At 45.7% G+C, this 24,728-nt stretch overlaps 1 protein-coding gene across 1 annotated transcript in view; it reads left to right on the top strand.

Moving 5' to 3' along the window:
- Nucleotides 1-12,628, top strand: part of LOC307070597 (alpha-1,6-mannosylglycoprotein 6-beta-N-acetylglucosaminyltransferase B-like) — a gene marked incomplete at both ends in the record, with an annotated part of 126,674 nt that extends 114,046 nt beyond the window's left edge. The window contains 6 exon segments of the mRNA XM_079729108.1: nt 1,491-1,646; nt 2,057-2,203; nt 3,711-3,827; nt 7,303-7,377; nt 9,244-9,521; nt 12,430-12,628. Of these exon segments, the coding sequence (XP_079585234.1) occupies nt 1,491-1,646; nt 2,057-2,203; nt 3,711-3,827; nt 7,303-7,377; nt 9,244-9,521; nt 12,430-12,628 (972 nt within the window).
- Between the last annotated feature and the right edge of the window lie 12,100 nt (nt 12,629-24,728).

Here is a 24,728-nt window from a genome sequence, read left to right as displayed (position 1 = left end):
CAACAGCTTATACTTGTTATTAATCGCAGGTATGCACCATCAGAAAACTGCATCCATATTTTATAACAAAACAATCTTCTAATAAAGTCTTTTCTAGCAAAACACATTCTGGCAAATACCCCATTCAATGGGCCAACATACATTATGTAAAAGGTTAGTATCAAATTCCAAAACATTACACGTAAAATACTCTCAAGTAGTGCAGCAATGTGCAGCACTCCCTTAACATCCCCTAACATCCTATATAACATTTAGACATTAACAATGTAGTCCTCTAACATCCCCTCACATCCTATATAACATTTAGACATTAACAATGTAGTCCTCTAACATCCCCTCCCATCTTATATAACATTTAGATAGTTACAATGTGCACCTCTAACATCCCCTCACATCTGCTATAACAATGTACTCCGCTAACACTGCCTCATATCTTCTCAAACATTTAGAAAGTTTGACATTAAATTGAAGTGGCGCGATGCAATTATTACGAGGTCTGCCTCTGAAACTGAGAAGCTGAATATATGATGACAGAGAGCATTGTAGCAGCATTAGAGAGGAACCCTAGGTCGCTGTGAGTGTGTGCTTGCATGTTCTTTCCTGTGTGTGAGCGTGTGTTTGCCTGTGTGTGTGTGTGTGTGTGTGTGTGTGTGTCTGTGTGTGTGTGTGTGTGTGTGTGTGTGTGCGTGTGACTGTACGGGATAACTCCAGACTAGCCTAGGGCTGGCTGTGTTAGTGTCTTCTTCTTTGCTTTTTGTTAGCAGGCGAGCTGTCACACTGAGTCTGTCCTTACAGGACCACAGCCCCATACACACACACACACACACACACACACACACACACACACACACACACACACACACACACACACACCCCCCAAAACACATACACACACACACATGCGCTGATGCAGACACACACACACAGTGACATACTAAAGCTGAACACTGGAACAAAGGCCACTTTCTAATGAGGATGAGTACAATTCAGCTCATTATCGTTGTGTTTGCCAGGGTTGCGTATGATTAGACAGGATTATACCACATCCAGTGGACGTTGTAGTGGTGAGAGACATCGTCTGACTAATAAAATAATGTGCAGCAGTTCAACACCTCCTGAACCATACCCACCTCCACCCAGAACCCCCCCCCACTGCCAAAGCCTTCCTCCACATCCACCCAGACCCACCTGCTGACAAGACCTTCCTCCACCTCAACCCAGACCCCCCTCCACCCAGACCCATCTCCAACAAGAACCCCCGCTGCCAAGACCTTCCCCAACATCACCCCAGACCCCCCTCCAGTCAAACCCCCCAATGCCAAGACCTTCCCCAACACCACCCAGACCCACTTCCATGTAGACCTCACTAACAGCTTAACTCCCTAGCCCGTCCTCCACCTCCACCTAGCCTCGACCTCCTCCAGACCGACATCCACCCAGACCCAGCGTCTCCTCCCTGAGAAGCTCAAGCTGTCTCTCCTCTCTACCAGGGTAAAGAGGGCTTCCTGCAGATCCTCCACAGGTACATGGAGGTGCACGGCACCGTGTACTACGAGACCCAGAGACCCCCGGAGGTCCCTGCCTTCGTCAAGAACCACGGCCTGCTGCCCCAGCACGAGCTCCAGCAGCTGCTGCGCAAGGCCAAGGCATGACAGTGTGTGTGTGTGTGTGTGTGTGTGTGTGTGTGTGTGTGTGTGTGTGTGTGTGTGTGTGTGTGTGTGTGTGCCCTGTGTGGGCAGTAGCAAGTATGTCGGGAGGGAGACATGGGTCACAAGTCTCTTAGAGTTTGTCAGCTAAATAGTTTGAGAACCACTGGAGTAGAGTCTTTAATATCCCTAAGTTGCAATATGTTTATCGTAGCTGCAGCTTATAGTAGTGACAATAACAACACCAGAACAAGAACAACACAGACGTACAAAATAAAACAATATCACATCAAAACTTTATGGACACAAAATTCAGAATCCAACAAACAAAGTTAACTAAAACACAAAAATATCGTACAAATACATTTAAAAGTGTTGTTTCTAACATTACTTGTTTTCCCCCACTTTAGCTTTTCATTGGCTTTGGCTTCCCATACGAAGGACCCGCCCCTTTGGAGGCCATAGCCAATGGCTGCATATTCCTCCAGCCCAAGTTCCAACCTCCACACAGCTCACTCAACCATGAGTTCTTTAGAGGCAAGCCCACTTCCCGAGGGGTGAGCTCATCTATTACCTACTGGTAGTCCCCTGATCTTGTTGATTCCCATTGTTCCTTCTGCCTGTGGGCGCTGCTAATGCCCATAGCCAGTTATGAGGTCACTGAGTTCTGTTTCTTTGCTATTTTATAGAGCTAGAAACTAAATACAACTGTATACAAAATCAGCAGTTGGGAACTTCTCACAGATGAGTAAATGCTTAATTCAGGTGAGACTCAATACTGAGCGTAAACTCAACTCATAGTAATAGAGTATTGAGTTATGAACTCAATGTACAAAGTACCTGTGGTGCAAATTTGGATGACAAAATCAATAAGGGGTTGGAATTTCGCTAGTCGCTCGGTGCAGAACCTAAGAAAGTACTGCTTCTTCCCATCCTCACCACAGTCGCTCATCCAACATTCATATTCTAGACGACTTTTAGTTTTATTTTCATTATGTTACATGTTCTCCTGCTGATCATTAGAGTCTTCCCCGATCTACGGTGGCATTAGGTGGGGAAGACTTCCACTGTTCAGGAGGACACCTATACAGCGATCCCTGCAGGAGATCAACATAGTGCATGAGTGGACAAATAACAAAAGCAAAACTCCCTTACCACCCTCTTGTGTATGGATTGCTTGCTCAGCGATGTAGGCCTTGACCGATATTGTATTTGCTTGCGCAGCGTTGCCCCACATGTGACACATTGAATAAATGAAACTATTCCAGTGTTTTCCTTATTAAAGTTACATTGTACAAGTGTGCGGCTATGCCCTCTGCAAGGAATGCGTTATGCTTCACCTCTCGCGCCAGGAGTGCAAACATAGTTCATGTGTCAGGTCATGTATAACCTGAGATGGTTGTGGAAATGATCTTGTCAGAGTAGAACACTTGAAACGTCTTGTTATGGCGCAGCATCGTAGTGGATTCAGCTGAATGAGGGAGCTCAAGACACAGCTATCACCATCATGTCTCACCACGCTCTGAAGCTTTTCTGAAGAGCATAATCTTCAGAGTGTGCTCTTCTTTATATTTTTTTTATTTTTTGCGAGAACATGTAGCCCGGAATAAAACTACAGTTTGACTATTGCATATTTTGATATGGCAGTGTATGTAATGTATTATACCATAACACATCATCTGAATAGCGGACACAGGAAAACAGTGAGGCGACTTGTTCAAACTGGATCAGTCTTGACCACCTTTGTCTTTGAGCCAACTCTAGACTTTTCCTAAATATGTGTGTATGGTATTGTATTCTTACTAAGTTAAAACGGCCTTAATAAACACACTCACTGAGCTAATCACATACGTGTTTGTATGTGTGTCTGTGTGTGTGTGCGTGCGTGCGTGCGTGCGTGTTCATGTGTGAGTCTGTGGGCTTGTCCCTGCGTGTGTGTATGCGTGTTTGTGTGCGTGTGCTTGTTCATGTGTGTGTTTGTGGACTTGTTGCCACTTGAGTGTGTGTATGCGTGTTCATGTGCGTGTGCTCGTTCCTGCGTGTGCGTGTTTGTGTCATCTCCAGGTGTCCTCCCAGCACCCATACGCAGAGCAGTACATCGGCAGGCCTCACGTCATGACGGTGGACTACAACAACTCCCAGGAGTTTGACACGGCCATCAGGGAGATCATGAGGACCAAGGTGCTCCGTCGTCTCCTTGCTGTCCTTCTCCCGTGCTTTGTTTTGTTTCGGTTCTGTTCCCAGGTAGTGCGTGGCAGAAGTCTGGGTGATGGTCTGTGCTTTTCCCCTTGCTTTTCTCATTTGAAATGATTGCACCGCCGTATTAAAGCGGTAGCTTCACAGCTCTGCTCTTTTGGTCAGAGAGAGAGTAGGCCTATTGCGTCAAAAATGCTGTGAAAAGCATCGCAACCTTCAACATCAACTCTCGCTTCCGCAAAACCAAAAAAAATAAAGAAAAGAAAAAAAACCTGGACCTCTTTCAAACCATGGTCCAAAACTTGTTTGTGGGATTTAAGTCGATGAGAAGGACGCAGGACTTGTCTTACACTGGAAAACAGCTGAGTGTGACATTGGCCCTTTACGCGCCCCACTGAGTTGTGCTACACAGTACACGTTGTCGGCTGATGGACAAAACCAAGCGTGGCGCAGCTGATCGCAGCACATCAGCAGCATCTGCTGTTTGCCGCTCCATTGCAGTCTGAAACAATTGCAGTGCAATCTTTTCTACCTGCCATCTCAAAGTCAAAACGTTTGATACATTGAGCAACGTGTTGTCCTATCTGAATGCCAAACAATTGTGTCGTAAACATAAAAAGCATGGCACTCATGATTACCTTGGCCGCTGAACAGTTTGAACGGTGTTGCCTTTAGTGCCGTTGTCCCAGGTGTCCAATCGGAATGGAGGATGTATCTGCCTACTGAAGGTGTCTTGTAGTTGAAGCATCTATCAGATGTAACACGCTCTCCTTCCGTCTGCCACCGTCTGCCACTCTGGCAGACACTGCTCTTGAAATCTGAACTTGAAACCAAATGGCTTTTGAGTACAGAACACCCTTCTTCCTCTGCCTCTATTTCGTTATTAATAATTTTGAAACGGGCAAAAGTGAAGTCCACTAAAACTGATACAATAGGTTGATAGACAGGAACTGCCATAGTCTGCACACAAGTGAAAATATTTCACACAAAATGCAAATGATCACAGGAAATGAATAGGCACAATGTGAAACAGAACAAAAATAAATATATGTTTCATATTGTATATTCATATTGAAGATCCTGTTAGCACAACACACAAAGGTTTACTTGTTATCCTGTCATCAAACCCTCAAGGACTTTCAGCGTCAGCACGCTCTTAATTTCCTTTAAGAAAACCAAGTCCATGGTTAGACAGACAAACCTACAGACAGACAGACTATCACTGTATCAGACAGTGATGACAGCGATGGATAGGGAGGGAGAGAAAGGGTGCTGCTACATTGCTGTAAACATCTGGGCTTTAAGTCTATGGGCCCTATTTTAACGGTCTGAAACGCAAATGAGAAGCGCCAAGCGCAAGTAGCTTTGTGGGTGGTTCTATGGCGATGTCGCTATTTTACCTTGCGCCAGGCGCAAATCTAAAAAGGGTTGGTCTGAAGTAGCCTAATTACCCGTAGGTGTGGTTTGGGCGTCACATGCAATAAACCAATGAGAGTGCCAGCTCCCATCCCCTTTAAGAGCCAAGAGCGCATTTGAATCTAACGAGTTGATATTTTGAAAGCGCGTCTGCAGTCTCAGATGAGACAGATGTACATGAATTTCAATCTTCAAATGGCTCAGTTTATGGCCAAATAATATGGCCTAATTCACAAATGGAATAAGGTTTTCTTCCACAACTTCAGAAATACTATTTGAGTCCTCAAATAAATTTCGGCAAAGAAAACTTATATGATATAACATATGATATGCGGTAACTGTGGTTCTATTAAATGATATGCGCAATACATTATAAACATCATTTCTTATCAGTATTGTATGCATTATCGTTATCGACTTGTGCTCCTAATATGCATGTGTCCCCCCGTTAATATACATTGCCATGGACTGTATTCTGCGTTACGTGTTTAGTTTGCGTGTGTTTAAACAGATGGACGCACACACGCACGCCCGCTTTCATTAATTCTTTTACACATACACACACGTGCAGCCTGCATTCATTCATTCTTTTTAACACTCACTCGCGGTAAAACAATATTTTCATCAATCCTAAAAGTTATGGGCATGTACACGATGTCTGTGTCAAGAAAATATGTGTTTGCTGTACGGTGTTTGCAGATGCATTGATTTAAAAGTACAACTTATTACCGCTGTATCAGCTGTTCTTTCCAAAATAATTTACCAAGAATGTGTGGCTAGGTAGATGAGAAAAGCAACGTGTATGCGCGAGGTGCACAAGCAACATTATACATGCGCCCTTAAAATAGCATCTGAACAACGCGCCGCTGACTTTAAACCAGGTGTTGCCTGGTTTGCGGCGCAAGTGGTTTCTGAAACTGCAAAATAGCACCAGGGAACGTTTGCGCCAGAACACGCCTCCTCCTTTCGCCTAACCGGGGCCTAATTGGGGCGCAAGATCATTCCGTAATTTACCGACGCGTGGCGCAGGAGGGAAAACAACGCTGTGCGTCAGTTGCAAACTAGCAACGACACATGCGCCAGTGAGAAAGTCAATTGCGCCGGATGCAAGATAGGGCCTTATTTGTTCAGTTAATGGAGACCATAAGAGCAAAGATAGAAAAGATGAGAGGAAAATAACTTTTAGACTTTCTTCTGAAGAGAGTTTCTAATATTTATCTCGACATAAAAATCCAAATGTTTGCGCAATGATCATCGAAGTCCGGGGCCTTTTACTTTGAAAAATGACACCATCTTTTCATGGTTGCTCTTGGGATTCTTGAGAGTTTTGTGACAAGTTATTTTAAGATTTATTGAACATTGCTCAGCGTAGTATTCTTATTTTGGATTGAAAGTTAACAGTTCAGTTATCTTGAGAAAATAGTTGGATAGTTTGATATTGATACTATATCAAAGGATCTGTATCAGTGATTTATTTCTGTCCGTGTTAATCTCTGAACTCAATATTGTCGTCCTGTATATCTTCCGACCCAACAGGTTAACTTTTTCCCTTTACAGAGAACCTTATCCAATATCACTGCAATGAACGGCAATGACATTTACACCTGCTAAAATGCAATTACATACCAATACTAATACACTCATAAAAATATTTGGGTGCGTTTATGTGGCTTAATTCTATTAATCAGTTCAAATGAATGCATTCTTCATGCATAGCAGATAACCTACCGTTAAAAACAAAGATACGCAACCAAGAAAAACACATTTCGGCTAATCAAAGTAAGCCTTTTTTTGCCAGAACAGGCAAAGCACAGGAGGGGGTGATCTATTGCTATACAAATAAACACTAATGAGTTTCCAAGCAGGCACACGCTGTAATTAGGAGCTCACAATGGAAACATTTCTCTCATTTCTCAGCTGGAAAAAGGGAATCGGAGTAGATGATGTATCGCAGTTAGTGAGGAATAATGAGCGACAGAGGAATAATAACAACAGCTTCATGTGTTTCTTTTGCGTGCGTGTGTGCACGTGTGTGTGTTTGCAGGTGGAGCCGTACCTTCCGTACGAGTACACGTGCGAGGGAATGCTGGAGAGAGTGCATGCCTACATACAGAACCAGGTGAGACCCCGGGGGCCCAGAGAGTCAGTCACACTGCGGAGCCCTCCACTGCAAAGCCTACGTTGCGTCACCATCAGCGGTCACACGACGCCCGTCACATGATGCACGTCACATGATTCCCCCCCCCCCCCCCCGTGGAGTGCATTCAGCGCTGAGCTAACATGACGTCAGCTCAACGCTATATGTGCTCCACGAGTGGAAGGTCGACATGAAATGCTTCTTTTTTACATTGAAAACAATCAATGTCCAAAGAACGATGGTCTTTAGTTATGAATGAAGAGTAGTGGGGTTAAGCTGGCATTTGCCGTCGAGAATTGCAGGTATGCGATACATTTCCGTTTTGCGAGAGTGGTCGGACACAGCGCTTCTATGCGGAGCGCCTTTCATTAACTATGGCTGTGTTTCCCCAAGCAGAGATAAACGGATGAGGAACACTCATTGCCCAACAAGTCTAAACTGAATAAAGCATGCACTCATCATAGGGTTAGGGTTTTCGACCGCTGGATTTTTATTCAGATGTAATTCGTTTCCAAATTATTTTTTAGCTCTAAAGAGATGAGCGAGCGCCGACCTCGGTGACCTCATGGCCGACTAATGGCGCGCTGTGCACCAACAGTTGGCTCTGTAGTTGTTCTTATTTGTTTATCAGTTCACTGTGCATAGCAGTTCTCTGTCCTGTCATAGCAGTGCCACACTGAGCATAGAAATGGTGCTCTCTCGTTTTAGTATACCGTTATTATTCACACCTTTTTCTACACTTCAACAACACGTCAACTCCCCGGTAAAATTGAACGCGTTAAGCGCTACCTTATTTCGGGCTCACAATATATAATTAAAGCTGTGTACTACCCACGTCAATGTTATGCACCTCCTTTGTATCCTCGGTTAGCTTCTGGGCATAATTGATGTGGGTGTGCTAGTGCATTGTGTTACTGTTTGCACAATGCTCCTCAATCACACGTCCTCCCAAGTTCCACCCTCAGCATTGATGGCTTATGTGTGTTTTTCCGCTAGTGGGCAGAGACTTACCCAGTAGAACTCATTTAGACTCCCGAAGACAGTATGCTAATTAGTGCATAAAAATGTGGTGTTTGTTTATGCATGCATGTGTCTGGGTTGATGTACAACAACGCTATCTGCATGGGTCCTCCACTCACTGGCATGCTTGCTCTCTCTCTCGCTTGCGGGATGTGTCTTTCTGGCTTTCTTTCTGTCTGTCTGTCTCGCATTCTCTCTTTCTGTCCGTTTCTATATATATATATCTCCCCTTTGCCTATCTCTTTGTATCTCTCTGTCTGACTGACGCTCGCTCTCTATTTATCTCTCTCTCTTTATCGTGCTCCCTCTCTCTCTCTCTCTCTCTCTCTCTCTCTCTCTCTCTCTCTCTCTCTCCCTCTGTAAGATTGATATTTCATTTGGCAGTCAGAGGTAAAGCTGGTTTGTATCAACAGTGCTCCATTCAGCCTCAATCAAAAAAAAATAAGAATGAACCAAACTATTTGTGATTTTTTTCATCACTATCGCTGTTTTGTAGCAAAAAAAGAATCAAAGGCAGTTTACAAGAGCATGACCGTGAACTCCATGTTTCCTTTCTGTTTACACCTTGAATAGATGAAGAGGCTCATATTCAGAGAATTGAAGTAAAGCTGACTAGTCTTATTGAAGCTTATGTACCGGTGTTAGTTACTGTATCAAAATCCCCTCAGACTGATGTTCCAGGTCTAAATCTGTGCAATGGTGAACGGATCATCATACCAAAAGCCATCAAAGCCCACAAATCCTGGTTCATCACTTCATCAGAGTCTTATGTAAGGAAGCACAAGACAATGGCTGACTCAATGTACCTCTGTACCCTCTCCCTTCCAGGACTTCTGTGTTCCCGAGCCTCCGTTCGCGCTGGGCAACCTCTCCAAACCGCTGGCGAGCAGCATGGGTCCAGGGCCTCTGTTTGTCCCCCTCCCCAACACCACAGCCCTTGGCTGGGCCGCCAACGTCTCTCCTCCCCCTGTTTGGCCTCCCGTCAGCTCCCTGCGGCTTCTGGCGTCCCAAGAGGGTCAGTCCTGCATCGAGACCTGTCAGTCTGCCCGTCTGGTCTGTGAGCCCGCCCACTTCCGCTTCATCAACAACAAGGAGGCTCTGAGAGGGTGAGTGACAGCTGCCCTGACGTATCATGCGTGAGCATTCAAGGGTGTCCCTCTGTCGAAACGGCTTGTGACCGGGTCCTGAACGCGTCATACATGCAGCAAGTTAAGTCGGGCAACTTTCAAGAAATGCAAGACGCGGTTCACCTCGGCTGTCAGCGTTGTGCCTCACAGAGACGTGGCCGTAGCTCGGGTTTATCATTCTCACGTTAGCATTCATGGGTTCATTCAGTCCTCCACTATATCTTTAAGGGTAAGGGTTAGGGTAAAGGTTAGGGTTAGGGTCACCAAGCAGAGCGTTTACCATATAGGCTCAGTCCTGATCGCAGCGACCCGGGTTCGATTCCCGCCCATGGTCCTTGGCTGCATGCCCTACCCTCTATCCCCCATACCTTCATCTCCATCCCATTCCTAAATCCCCTTCTTTATCCCGTTTGTCTCCCCACAGCTGTGTTCATGTAGAGGTCCCGATCCCGGTCACAGGGGCCCAGTGCCCCAGTCTTTCTTGGTGAACGTCTGGAGCTCTGCAAGGCAAGTGCTAGAGCTCCAGATGTGCTCCCTCCGTCTGACTCTGAGCACAATTAGACTCCAGGATACTGCGACTAGCAGGCGGGAGAAAACACTGATACTGTATGCACACTCACAGACACAGACACACACACACACACACACAGACACAAGCACCCAGCGCTTAGTCACAACCTTTGTCCCAGTGCCTCGACTGAGAGAGCACTTCCCAGAGACGAGAAGCATGGGGACTCTCCGCATCAAGGGGCAGCAGCTTGCTTTTCCAGTTTTCCTCGGCTGTGAAGCCCTACTGCTGCCACAGTCACTGTCTGACACACGCGCGCACAGACACACACACACTCACACAAACCCCCTTTGCAGACATATAATGAGTGTGTGTGTGTGTGTTTCTCTCTTTGTGCATGTTCTCCTCACATCATCATCACCTGTGTCGTTTCCCAGTATCTATTCCTCTTTATCTTTTATGTTTTGTCACTTTTCTTGTCTCAAGGCAATCTCTCGCTCTCTCTCCCTCTCTCTCTCTCTCTCGCTCTCTTTCTCTAACTCTCGCTCTCTCTCTCTTTCTCTATCGCTCTTTATCCCTCTCACCCCGCATTTCTCCTTCTCTCTCCTCTCCTTTTCTCTGAGTTCATAAGTCATTCCCCCACATCTTCAACCTCAAACACTCACTTCACTGTCAGTCTTTTTCTCTATGTGTTAATGTGGTGGTTGCAGTGTAAAACCGCTACTGTACGCCTCTGCTTCACCTCCCCTCCACCCCCCCCCCCCCCCCCCCTCCCCCCTTATCACTTTCATTCCTAACTTCCTTTGTCATATGCAGAACTAGAGTTGCAGAGAGTTAGGAACATCTCACATAGGGTTTCCACCGAGGCTGCCACTCGGAAGTTTTCCAGCTTTGAATGTGCACTTCTTTGGTGGTGATTATTTTATTTTAGATGGATCTACAACATACTTTTTTTCTCTTTTTTTATGAAAACTTTATTAAGAGCTGGACGGGTTGCCGGTACAACAGTGGGGCTGGTTAAATATTGAGGGCACCGGAGTCTCAATGCTCCTGATGAGCTGGTTGTTCTCGTGCAGGACTGGACACCTCCAACCTTGATTGAATGCGTGGCCATCTGTGAATCTGAATTTGAGCCAACGGCGCAAAGCGCTTTGATTTGCCACAGCCGTTTCTTTTGTTCAGACTGTCTGAGCTTAACTTTTTCACTTCCCATGACTCGTGTTGAATGAACAGGACTGGAGGGATACAGAGCAAATAACAGTTTGAAAATCGAGTCATTTCTATGCATGATAGATTGCTGCCACATCATTTCCTTCCCTATCACAGACCTTGTGAAATCCAAATTCATTTTTACTGACTGTCCCTCGGGAAATCTATCTTCCTGCCGTAATATCTAGAACAATTCCAGCTATCTTCCTAAGACTACTATTGGTGACAAAGGAGAGAAACCCCAAGGCCTGGGACGATGGGCATGTCCAGTGGGGAAGGGAGGGGGGCGGCTGACCGGAGTGGCACAAACCCAACTCAACATCTGATTGGCCATGCCGAGTGCCCCCCCCCCCTTATAAATCTGGCAGAAGATTTATTTGATTTTGAAATTCTGCATACCTGAACGATCAGTATCTTGGACCAAAAAATTTTAAATTGTGCAAAATAGGTTTACAGTCTCCAAACCACCCCACAGGGTGTTGTAGCTTGACCCCCCCCCGTGTTATTCTGAGCCACTCTTATGAATCTTCATACACGCCACTATACCCAGCCTAATCTAAACTCCAGAGGCATTTCGTAGTACATCCGTCCATTTATCAAATTGATGCCAAACACAAATGGCTCACCTGCTCTTTCTCTCCTCCTCCTCCCCTCCTCCTCTTCCTCCTCCTCCTCCTCTCCCTCCTCCTCCTTTTCTCCCTCCTCCTTCTCTTCCTCCTACCTCTCCTCTTCCTCCTCCTCCTTCTCCCCTCCTCCTCCCCCTTTCTTCCTCCTCCTTCTCCTTCTCCTACTCCTCTTCCTCCTCATCCCCTTCCCCCTCCTCCTCCTTCTCCTCTTCCTCCTTCTACCGCTCCTCCTCTTCCTCCTCCCCCTCCTCCTACCTCTCCTCCTCCTCCCCCTCTTTCTCCTCCTCCCCCTCTCCCCTTCCTCCACCCCTCCCCCTCTTCCTCCTCCTCCTCCTCTACCTCCTTCTCCTCTTCCTCCTCCTCCTCGTCTACCTTCTCTTCCTCTACCTCCTCCTCCTCCTCTTCCTCCTCCCCCTCTTCCTCCTCCTCCTCTTCCTCCTCCTCCTCCTCTCCCTCCTTCTCATCTTCCTCCTCCTCCTCCTCGTCTACCTCTTCCTCCTCTTCCTCCTCCTCCTCCTCTTCCTCCTCCTCCTCCTCCCTGCAGGCTCGACGTTCAGTGCGAGGCGCTGGATTCCGAGTCCAACCACGTCCTGCCCGCCTTCTTTGTGGCGCGGCGAGAGTGCAGCCTGCAGCAGGACCCCCTGCTGTTCAGCTGCGCCGGCCACTCCCCCAGGTACAGGCGGCTCTGCCCCTGCAGGGACTTCCGCCGCGGCCAGGTGGCGCTCTGCAGGGAGTGTCTATGATGAGCGCGTCACAGAGGCCGATGGGCAGGAGAAGAAGAAGAAGACGTAGAAGAAAGAAGAAGCAGAAGAAGGAAGCACATATGGATTAGGGGGGATTAAGGTGGATAGGTAAGCAGATGCAGGCGTTGGAGGAGAGCATTGCTGCGGAGCGGTCGTTGAGATGAATCGGAGGAACCGGCTAGGGGAAAATCAACAGAGGATTGATTGGAGAGGCTCCCCTTATCCCCCAGGCGGGCGAGTGAAGCTGTGAAGCACTATTTGTCTTTTTCAAACAGCCACAAGGTATGCAGAAAATGGTAAAATATGCGGTATACGCGCGGTTCGATGCAAGAAGCCAAAGGTGCCAAAAAGAGAACAGAGTAATGGCTTTGTGTTGTGTTGGGGTTGTTGTGACAGCTCCTATAGCCGTGCGGTTCGAGGGCTGCTATACGGATCGGTGGGCTCTTTGGGGTCTAGAACGCAAGTCATGATGATCAATGATGATCATGATGATCAATGGCTGCTAGTTTACCCTGGAAGTGTGTTTTCCCTAATGGTTTGATGTCAGTATTAACCCCCGCATTGATCAGCGTCATGTGGCCACCAGATGTGGCCCCTGTCTTTCACCCTTTTCTTAAGAGTGAGGGGTTTTGACGTCAATTATAAGCGGGCGTTCTGTCGCGTAGCTGGAAACGTGCAACGAGGACCCACCAAATGGAGATCAATGAAAAGTGTTGAAATATCTCGGTTTGCAGAGGCCAAGACCAGGTCAATATCTAATCTCCACTCTTCTCCTCGGCGTGTTGTGATTGGACAAGGGATGATGGACAACCGGCTTATCATCCTGGCCCTTTTTTTTTTTTTCTCTGTCTCTCTGGTTCCCTCCCTCCTGCTATGATGGACGGAGTCATTTGTCTGACTTCCCAGAGTGCAGGGCAACAGCGGTCAATGCAATCAACTCGGCTCACACAAGGAAACACACACACACACGCACACACACATACACACACACTCACAGGGGGATGGAGAGGGGACGAAGAACAAATAAAGGGATACGATTATTTTTCAATTCGGGGTTCAGCCCCCTGCCAGCTAAGTGGATTTTAAGAATCCTGTGAACTTTGTGACCAAAACTGACAAAAGATTGAATAAACAAATGAGAAAAGTCATAAAGAAGCAACGTCTGGAGTCGTGTTTCCTTTTATTCCCTTGGGAGCCTCTTAGATCATTGTTCAGGTCTGCTATGTGTTTTCTATGATGCAGGGGTCTGCCCTCAAATGCAGCTACTTGTCGATTGTTCTCTTAACCTGTCCATGTATCCCTATGAACCCCCCCCCCCGCACTGTCCTCCCTCCATCCAACAGTGCATCCATCTGTCCCTCCGTCCGTTCAATCGCCTGCCTAACCGTCCATCCATTTATCGTCACCTGGAGGACAGCTTTTTACGGAGCATTTGTTTACGCTCAATTGAAACTCTAATGACTTACCTTGTCCAATGAGCGTGAGTCAATGGTGTCGGACACACCGAATGGGACAGCGGACAAAGCCCAAGAGATACTCAGGGGAGCTGAGCGAGAGATCCCAAGGTGTCCTGTGAGAACATTTTAGAGGAAAAGTGGAAGAACGGAAAAACGAAGCATTCATATATACATACATGCATTTATACATACATACATGCATACATACAGATATACACACACATGCATACAAACATACAAACATACGTGCATGCATACACACATACAGACACACATACATCCACACATACATACATACATACATACATACATACATACATACATACATACATATTTACATTTACATTTAGGGCATTTAGCAGACGCTTTTATCCAAAGCGACTTACAATAAGTACATTTGTCATAAGAAGTGAAACAATATATCGCTGTCGGTACAGTAAAGACGTTCATAGAACCAAGTGCAAGTATTACAATCGCTAGGCTAACCCATTCCCCGTGTAAAGCAGCGATAGCAGCTACTGTAGATGCTACACAATTAAGTACCTTGAATAAGTGCAATGTACAAGTGCCAGGACGTACAACATTCAATGGTGGCTGTGCATTGGTTTCTATGCAGAGTCGAGATGAACTCTGAACAGGTGAGTTTTGAGTCTTTTGCGGAAGCTGGTGAGCGACTCTGCGGTCCTGACATCGGTAGGGAGCTCGTTCCACCACTGAGGTCCCAAAACAGAGAAAAGTTGTGACTTCGCTGATCGACCTTTGCTTGCTCTTAGCGATGGCGGTACCAGACGTCCAGCTGAAGTAGTTGAGCGGAGGGATCGAGCTGGGGTGTGTGGCTTTACTAATGCTTGGAGGTAGGCAGGGGCAGTTCCATCGACTGCCTTGTATGCCAGTACCATCATCTTGAATCTGATGCGAGCTATTACAGGGAGCCAGTGGAGGTCTCGGAAGAGGGGGGTTACATGTGAGAACTTTGGTAGGTTGAACACGAGGCGCGCTGCCGCATTCTGGATGCGCTGCAAGGGTTTAATTGCAGAGGCAGGGAGTCCAGCCAGGAGCGAGTTGCAGTAGTCGAGGCAGGAGATGACCAGTGATTGGACTAGAAGCTGAGCTGCTTCCCTTGTGAGGAAGGGCCGGATCCTGCGGATGTTGTAAAGTGCAAATCTGCAGGACCGGGCCACCGCAGTGATGTTTGCGGTGCAGCACAACTGATTGTCCAACACTACACCAAGGTTTTTGGCAGTTGGAAAAGGAGATACAGTGATGTTCTCAACAGTGACCAGTAAGTCCATGTGTGGGCAATCTTTCCCTGGTATTAGGAGGAGCTCAGTCTTGTTGAGGTTAAGCCTCAGGTGATGAGCAGTTGTCCAGGTGCTGACTTCTGCCAGACATTCAGATATGCGTGTTGCAATCAGGGCTTTGTCAGATGAGGGAAAGGAGAGAAATAGCTGAGTGTCGTCAGCATAGCAGTGATAGGAAAAGCCGTGGGATGTAATTACAGAGCCCAGAGATCTGGTGTAGAGGGAGAACAGAAGAGGCCCCAGCACCGAGCCTTGAGGGACACCTGTATCAAGCGTGCAAGGTTTGGACAAGGAGTCATTCCATGTTACCTGATAAGTGTGATTCATCAGGTAGGACGTGAACCAGGAAAGGGCAGATTCAGCTATGCCAAGCTCGGCGAGAGTGGCGAGGAGGATCTGGTGGTTCACAGTGTCAAATGCTGCAGACAAGTCAAGGAGAATGAGAACCGATGAGAGGGACGAGGCTCTGGCCGCCCAGTGGGACTCAGTCACCGCGAGGAGAGCCGTCTCAGTGGAGTGTGCTTTTTTGAAGCCTGACTGGTGAGGGTCAAGCAGGTTGCTAGATGAGAGATAGGAGGACAGTTGGTTAGCGACGGCACGTTCCAATGTTTTAGAGAGGAATGAAAGAAGAGACACCGGTCTGTAATTCTGGATGTCAGTGGTATCAAGCGTTGGTTTTTTGAGGAGAGGCTTTATTCTGGCAGTCTTGAAAGACTTTGGAACAATGCCAGAAGTGAGGGAGGAGTTAATAAGTGCGGTTAGAAATGGCAGGATGTCGTTTGACACAGCCTGGAGGAGGGAGGAAGGGATAGTGTCAAGGGGGCAGGTGGTGGCATGGTTAGATGTTATAATTCTGTTGACCTTGTCTGGGGATGAATTGGGTAAAGACAGAGGTGGGGGTCGGGGGAGGGAGGATGGTGGCGGTGATAAAAAAGGAGCTAATGTCCTTTACTTTCTGGGTAAAGTAGGTAACAAAGTCATCAGCAGTGAGGCAGGAAGGAGGAGGAGGGGAGGGAGGGTTGAGGAGGGAAGAGAACAAGGAAAACAGTTTCCTGGGGTTTGAGGCGGAGGAGTTAATTTTGGTCCGGTAGAAGGCAGATTTGGCTGTTGACACAGTGGAGGTGAAACCTGAGAGAAGAAGGAGATATTGAGATAGATCATTAGGACAGTCTGATTTCTTCCATTTCCTCTCAGCTGCCCGCAACTCTGCTCTATGGGTCCGCAGAGATTCAGACAGCCAAGGAGGGGGGGGTGAAGATCGTGCCGGTCTGGAGTGGAAGGGACAGAGGGAGTCCAAAGAGGAGGAGAGGGAGGATAGCAGGGTGTCAGAGGAATCCTCTGTGGATAGTTGAGAGAATTGTTCAATAGAAGGTAGTGAAGACAGAACAGTTGAGGCAAACGTAGAGGGAGAGAGAGTTTTGAGGTTGCGGCGGGTGGTGACAATGTGGGGACTAGAAAGGAGGGGGTGAGAGGACTTTAAGGGGAGAGAAAAAGCAACAAAATGATGGTCAGACACGGGGAGTGGGGTAACAGAGAGAGCAGAGGTGCCACAGGACCTTGTGAATATCAGGTCAAGCTGGTTCCCTGCCCTGTGTGTGGGAGGAGAAGGGGATAGTGTTAAGTCAAAGGTAGCAAAAAAGTTGGTTAATTCAGGTGAGTGCAACTTCTCTGGCAGGATGTTAAAGTCGCCAAGTATAACGAGTGGTGTGCCATGTTCAGGAAAGCAGCTGAGAAGGGCATCCATTTCGTCATAGAAGTCACGAAGGGGACCAGGAGGACGGTAGATTACCACAATGAAGAGATTAATAGGAAGGGTGACAGTGACAGCGTGGAGTTCAAATGCAGATCAGTTCAAATGACAGCATGGAGTTCAAATGCAGGTGGTGACAAATGCAGGTGGTACATACATACATACATTAATGCATAAATAAATACATCTATCCATCCATACATTTATGCATACATACATATACACATACATGCATACATACAAATATACATACATGCATACATACATGCATACATACATGCATACATACATGCATACATACATGCATACATACATGCATACATACATGCATACATACATGCATACATACATACATACATACATACATACATACATACATACATACATACATACATTCTTTTAACGTAGCATTAAATAATATCTCCTATCTTATCTTATCATTATCTAAACCCAAATATAGTTCCCCTCCCCTTTTGTCTTTATAAACCATGACAACTTCAACATCTGTGTCCATAATAGAAATACCATTTATTTTTATTGCTTTCTTAATGGATAATCGGTTGAATAAGCAATCAAAAAAAAGTGCCCTATTAAATTATCAACATCTTTCATCCTCTCTAAACCTAAAAAAAGATGAAACCAACTGGCTGGCAATAGACTTAAGGCAGAAGAGAACAAAAATGTAAATTTGTTTTAGTAATCCAGCTAATGCCATTCAAAAGTTAATTTCCCTGGGTACGTACACGCAATTAAAGGCATTTTAACTGCAAATTCCATTTACCAGCGTTTGGGATTGCCTGTCAGCACGTGTTTGCCATTTTCAATGAGATACAAGTTTTCTCCTCAATCTAAATGCAATCTACTCTTTCAACCAGCTCACGGTGGACAGATGGAACACATGTTGAAACTCCTGTGAACCCTCTGGGTTGAGTGGACGTAGCATTCATGATACCTGTTGGAGTCAGAGACACCGCCCTTGGCTGTGTCGTACAACAGCCTCTGTACGGTGGCTGTTGCACGACACAGCCAAGGCTGATCGCTTTGACTCCCAATTGGATTCCTGATTTAATAAAGTTAATAAATTTTTTAGGCCTTTATTTATATATAGAGACACCTGATGCTGGACAGATGGGACACATGTTGGAACTCTACGGAACCCTCTGAGTAGTGCTTCCATGATACCTGTTGGAGTCCAAGCGATGACATCAACTGGCTGCAAGGTTCAAATGCAGGATAAAGTCAAAGTTCGCTACAGCAACACTGTATCGGTAAATATATATAATGAAGTTTGATGAGATCTATTTAATTCAAACAGTTAATGGAGCTACAAATCTATTTTGGATGTTGCAACTAGATTCCTGTAGATTTTTGGCAGAACAAGCCTTATTGGCAACGTTGCAAAATTCGCTGAATTTGGATACAGTTATGAACATTTGATGTTGACATTTTCTTTGTAAAATCTGGCAGCAAGACATGTTATCAAAGAGCGATAATGTGAGACGCACATCTGCCGGATATACTTCTTTCAGATCGATTATTACATTTTTAAATATATGTATCATACTGTGTGTTTGTGTGTGTGTGCATGCGTGCATGTGTGTGTGCGTGCATGCGTCCACCTGGGATTAGGGAAACATAGGCCAGCAGCCTGCATGTCTACAACAGACTGGGGTGGATACAAAATGTCAAATGCAAAGACAGAATAAGATTCTTCCATTCCCCATTGTAAAGAAGAAACAAAGCCAGGAGACTGGGGTTTTTACAGTCCACCTGTGTCTGGCTTTAACACCTGGGCAATTCAGATGACAATAACTATTTTTGATCTCCCCATAACCCTATGTAATAGATCCTCCCGAATGAAATACATACAGTGATCATACCAATGCAGCCAGGCCATGTGCATACAAATAAATCAATTTCCTCCTCTCTTCCGCGGGTCAGAGCGTGCCTGTGTTCGGCTGAGCCGCAGAATTGAATGGAAATGTTTGAAAATGTCAGACGTGCCGGTGTAATTTGTGACAACACTGTGGAATAAGTAGGCAATTCATATGCGTTAGAAGGTTAATCACTGAGGCTTGTGTGTGCGTGTGTGTGTGTGGGATGGAAAGGGGGGGGTTCAGTGTTGCGGTGGGTTCAGCTGATGTTGGTTTGTTATGAGGGAGAGAGAGAGGCAGGCAGAGAGATGGCCGTATGAAGCGGACGGGTAGACAGACAGGAAATAGACGGGAGAAATACATCAGAGAGGACGGTTTATTTGGAAGCGACGAGGGGAACAACACAGAGATACAACAGAGCATAATTAAAAAATAACAATAGTAGAAAAATTGAAAATGACAAGGACAGAAAAAAAAGAGCAAAATAAAGCAAATAAATAACCTATTATCTGCCCTGTGTGCCAGATGCACAGACAACGCGATATGGAGAGAAAGGGAGGAAGAAAAAGGGAGATAAGGACAGGGAGAGAGAGGGGGGTGAGAGCCAGCCAGGGACAGAAGAATGAAGGCGATAAAAGTCTGGCCCGGCCGACCGCCGACAGGAACACGTATCTCCAACATAAAACGTGCTCTTCAGGAATTTATCACCGCAGGCCCGAGTCATTTGGGCTCATAAACGCAGAGTTTCACTCCTCACAGCCTTCTCCCTCTCTCAGGGTGACTTTCAAAGAGTACACAGGAGCCGTTCTAAAAGCAGATGGGGTGAATCTCCACCAGCTGTGGTCCCTGGGTCTACAGGGCTCTGTCTGCAGCCTCCTTCAGTTCACAGGGACAGGGTGTGTGTGTGTGTGTGTGTGTGTGTGTGTGTGTGTGTGTGTGTGTGTGTGTGTGTGTGTGTGTGTGTGTGTGTGTGTGTGTATGCGTGCGTACATCCCAGCTAATGTTAATAAAGTGTGCGTGCATGTGTGTGTGTACGTAGGAGCTTCTTCATGTTAATATAGTACGTGCGTGTGTGTGTGTGCATGGGTGCATGCCACTGTATTTTAATAAAGTAGTGTGTGTCTGCCAGGGTGTCTGAGATGAGCCGTTCCTCTATGTTCTTAAGAGGAAGTGTACACTGGTGTGGGATTGTGCTTAGACATGTGTGTGTGTGTGTTGTACAGTGACCCCACAGCTATAAGCTGTGTATGTCGTGATCAGTATAAATAATGTGTGTACACGTGCGAGCATGGGTGTGTGCACATATATCGGTGTGTGTGTGTGGTCTTGTAGGGTGTGTGTGTGTGTGTGTGTGTGTGTGTGTGTGTGTGTGTGTGTGTGTGTAGGTGTGTGTGTTGTAAGGGTCTGCATGAGTGTTTTATTGTAAGTGTGTGTGTGTGTGTGTGTGTGTGTGTGTGTGTGTGTGTGTGTGTGTGTGTGTGTGTGTGTGTGTGTGTCAGTGAGTATGTGTGCGGGTTTTGTTCTAAGATGTGTGTTTTTCGCACAGCAAAGAAGTTACGCCCTGCCGCCCATGTGAGAAAGTGAGGACTTTTCTCAATATGGCTGCTGGCTATAGGTGAAGCCCAACGATTTGTGGCTCAGGAGAGATTTCACATTCTGTGTTTATTCAGGTTTCCATTCCCACCATCCAGAGACTCAGAGGAATTTGTTAAATCAAACACGGGCAGAGGGCACGAGAGAGAGAGAGAGAGAGAGAGAGAGAGAGAGAGAGAGAGAGAGAGAGAGAGAGAGAGAGCAGTGCAGGAAGACTGCAGTTAAACTAAAGCTCAAGGTCAGGGAAAGGAATAGGGGAATACAAAATAAATAAAAAGTCATATCTTCAGATGGAAGGTGAGGGAATGCAAATATCATCGGAGCATGTCGGTGAATACAGCAGAAGTCCATTAGCGCGTTCATCGAAAACTAATCTTAACACGGGTAGGTTGGATAGGCCATTTATTTCAGAAGAATCTTTTTCTCATATTCTGACAGCATTCAATGCTTTGGCCAAAAAAATAAAAACATCTGGAATCTGTTGCAGGCCTTCAATAAGCCAATTCAACTATTGAATGTGCCTGAATGAAATGATTGGAGGTCCTACCTCTCTGTGTACCTTCCTGCCCAGCTAACTACATTGTCTGCCTCTACACTCATTGTGGATGACCGCAGTCTTCCACAAGGATAGGCAGACCTGCCACTCATCTAGTGAGCTGGTCAGGTGGACTCGGGTGAGGCCTGAAGGGAGGGGTGGATTTTCTTCATGGATTCTTTCATAATCTAGTTTACTCTGGCTATATTTTCTAAATAACCTCCTCTATTTTCTTAAACTGTAGATGCAATGAATGCGCCATTTTACATATATATTACACATCCGTCAGGTAGTAAATATGTAACAGCAGACAAACATGTTTCGCGATCAATGTGCAATAGTGGAATGATTTAGTTAATTGAACACCAAAGTCAGGTAAATCTCTCTCTCTCTCTATCTCTCTCTCTCTCTCTCTCTCTCTCACTCTCTCTCATTCTATATCAGATTCTTTCTCACAAACACACACCCACACGTACACACACACACACGTACACACACACACACACACACACATTTACCATCCAAAACACACCCACAACACATCGTGATTCGAGAATCTGGAGACCTACAATCTCCTTGGCTTTTGCACGTCCACCTGAGATGAGATTCCAGCAAGATCGATCTCCATCTTGCATTCTTTTTTTAATGCTACGGTTTGGGTGCAGTGTGAGCGTGAGTGGGTGTGTATCTGTGTGTGTGTGCATGAAAGAGAGAATGTGCATGAGAGAGAATATGATGACAGATAAGGCGGTGTCCCACCACATGCCTACGCAAATCTTTATTCTGAAGTCTGTTTCTGTGTGCATAACTAGCTCTATCTAAGAACCATTATTTTGCATATGATCAGCCTTATTCAGTTCATATCCCAGCATATTATCTATGCTGCAGTTGGAACAGTAATTAACCAGATCAGGACTCATTGATCTACGTGCATGGTTAATAAGTGAAATAAATATCTCATTCAAATTGATTTTGGGGGAGTATACTCAGAGTAAGCCTAAATCAGACACGGTCATAAAGTCTTTTTCACAAACAAACTCACAATCTCTCTCTCTCTCTCTCTCACACACACACACACACACACACACACACACACACACGGTATTAAGGAAAAAAGGGAATTAGTCGCACTCAATCACGCACTCTGACACACACCATCATATACCCACACTATAAATTGCTGGTTTTCATCACTTTTAGTAAACTTTGCAAACATACAATTTGCACGAATAGAGTATAGGGTTAACATTCTCTCTATCTCACACTCTCTCCTTCTGTGAGAAGGAGAGAGTGCTGGTGGTGCTGTAACACTATTAATCCATTGTTTATGCATGATAGCTTTGATTGGGATTTGTTTTCTGTATGGTTTGTATAGGTACGCATAAGGGGGTTTGTACCACTTGTGTACCACAGTCAATGAGTCCTTCGACAAGCTAACCATAAATCATTTCCAAAAATATCGTAACGACAAAATTGTTTTGTAATCGTTTTCCAACATCTTATTAATGAAAAAAAGATGATTGCATCAATTTCTATACAAATTACTTCGACTACTCCCAAGAATGTACACTAAGGGCTACCGACACCCAGTTCATAACCTTCATAATACTGCAAAGACAAGGGCTTTGATAAAAGGGCCATAGGCTCAATCATCAGTGTGGTGCCTAATTTGGCGGTAGATAATGACCTAAGTGACATCTATTCTAATGAAACTCTTTGGAGGTCTTTGAGATTGCCACTTTGCGGACTAATTCCAAATGAGGTAATCACAGTCTTGCAAATATTCTTTGACCTGGGTGTGTGGCGTGGCGTCAAGGCACTTTCTCCTCCTGTGTGACAGAGCATTGCTTGATTTGTTATAAAATGACATCATGCTGCAGTCGCTCTGCCATCGTGTGGAGCTGTTCACAGCTTAGCCTCTGTGTTTGGCAACCTATTGGGTTATCTTTTGATCTCTTTGAAAGGGCCACCCTCTATTCTGTCTCTCCTCCTGCTTCCACTCTCATCTCCTCTTGAGAGGAAAGGATGGGAGAACATAATAAACCCATCATCCTCCATATGTGGTCAATGTTGATCCAACAGCGCCTTACTTTTAATACCTTCTTTGTGTTTATATGTGATCATTACCCAATTCCCTTGGCTCCAATTTGTTGTAAACACACACACACAGACACTCTGTTGATTTGTTTGTTGGCTTTCACTAGTTGCACCTTCTCCGGATTCTCATTAGGTTTTTCCCTCTCTTTAAACTAATCAAACGGTTTGTAGGTGTGTTTGTTTGTGTGTGTGCGTGTGTGTGTATGTGTGTTTGTGTCTGGGTGCATGCGTGCATGCATGTGTGTGTGTTTGTGTGTGTGTGTGTGTGTGTGTGTGTGTGTGTGTGTGTGTGTGTGTGTGTGTGTGTGTGTGTGTGTGTGTGTGTGTGTGCGCGTGCAGGGGTGCTTGTGTGTCGGTGAGTGTGTTCAGGTGTGCGAGTGTGTGTGTGTGTGTGTGTGTGTACAAGTTTGTGTGTGTGTGTCTACAAGTTTGTGTGTGTGTGTGTGTTTGTATGTGAGTGTTTCTGCGAGTGTGTGTCGCAGGTAAACCAACCATAAAAGTAGCTCCCATCTCTTTGTAGCAGTAGCTGCTGGTGGGGTTGGTGGGGTTGGTGGGGTTGGTGGGTGGTGAGCCCTCTCCTTTTGAAGATGTCTGAGAGGCGGAGCGGAGCCTGTGGTGCAGTCAGATGGTCAGATCTCTGCTGGGCGGCACACATCAAGGTGGAGTGCATTAAGGTCCTTCCCCTTCCTCCCTCCCCCCCCTCAGATCTATTCCTAGGGCTGTCTCCCTGCTTTTGGAGCACATCGTCCCATGGATGGATAGCATGGGGGGGGGGGGGGGAGCTTAGGACTATTAGAATTGCATTGCAGCGTTGGAGGATATGGTCTGAATGGAGAAACCGCTAAATAAATCACGCTTTAAGGAAGATGAAGGGATGGATAGGAGTAAATATGAAGATTTGTTTTGTTTCCATTCTTGGCTGAAGCTAGGAAGACCAACCCTCTGGAGGACCGGACTCCCTCCACACATTTTGGTCAAAGAACTGACGGAATGGCCATTCACACACAGAGTGTATCGTTTGATATATATAGTAGCTACCCAAGTAAAAGAGACGTAATCATCAATGGAAAATAAAGTTCAGCCATTCTGTAGATTAAGCCATCCATGTTCAAGGTTGTAAAACTGCAGTTATATTGTGTTGTTAATGTCATTACAACTTAAATGTACATTCTGTGCCACTTCTGTTGCAATTTCCACAACAAAAGTTTTCTGTTGTGGAACAAACTGGGGCTTTCTGTTGCAGAACAATTTTCTTGTTCGCTTGTTCGTTGTCCTCAAATGTTCTGTTGTCTAAAACTGAAAGCAATGACAAGCTCATAATTCACCCCTCTTGGCAGCTGTGGACGGTTGCAGACTCTGAACCTTAAATGTCAACCAATCCGTGTTTGTTGATACTTAAATAGTTTGTTACAGGGCACAAGGGGAAAAGGATAAAACAGTGTAGATATATAAAACAAAAAGATAGACATCGAAATGAAATGTTTTTTTATATA

This window comes from Pollachius pollachius, assembly GCF_949987615.1.
Source record: "Pollachius pollachius genome assembly, chromosome: 2".
NCBI lineage: Eukaryota > Metazoa > Chordata > Actinopteri > Gadiformes > Gadidae > Pollachius > Pollachius pollachius.
Note: the sequence above shows the minus strand (reverse complement) of the source record. Positions and strands in the feature narration are given on the sequence as shown.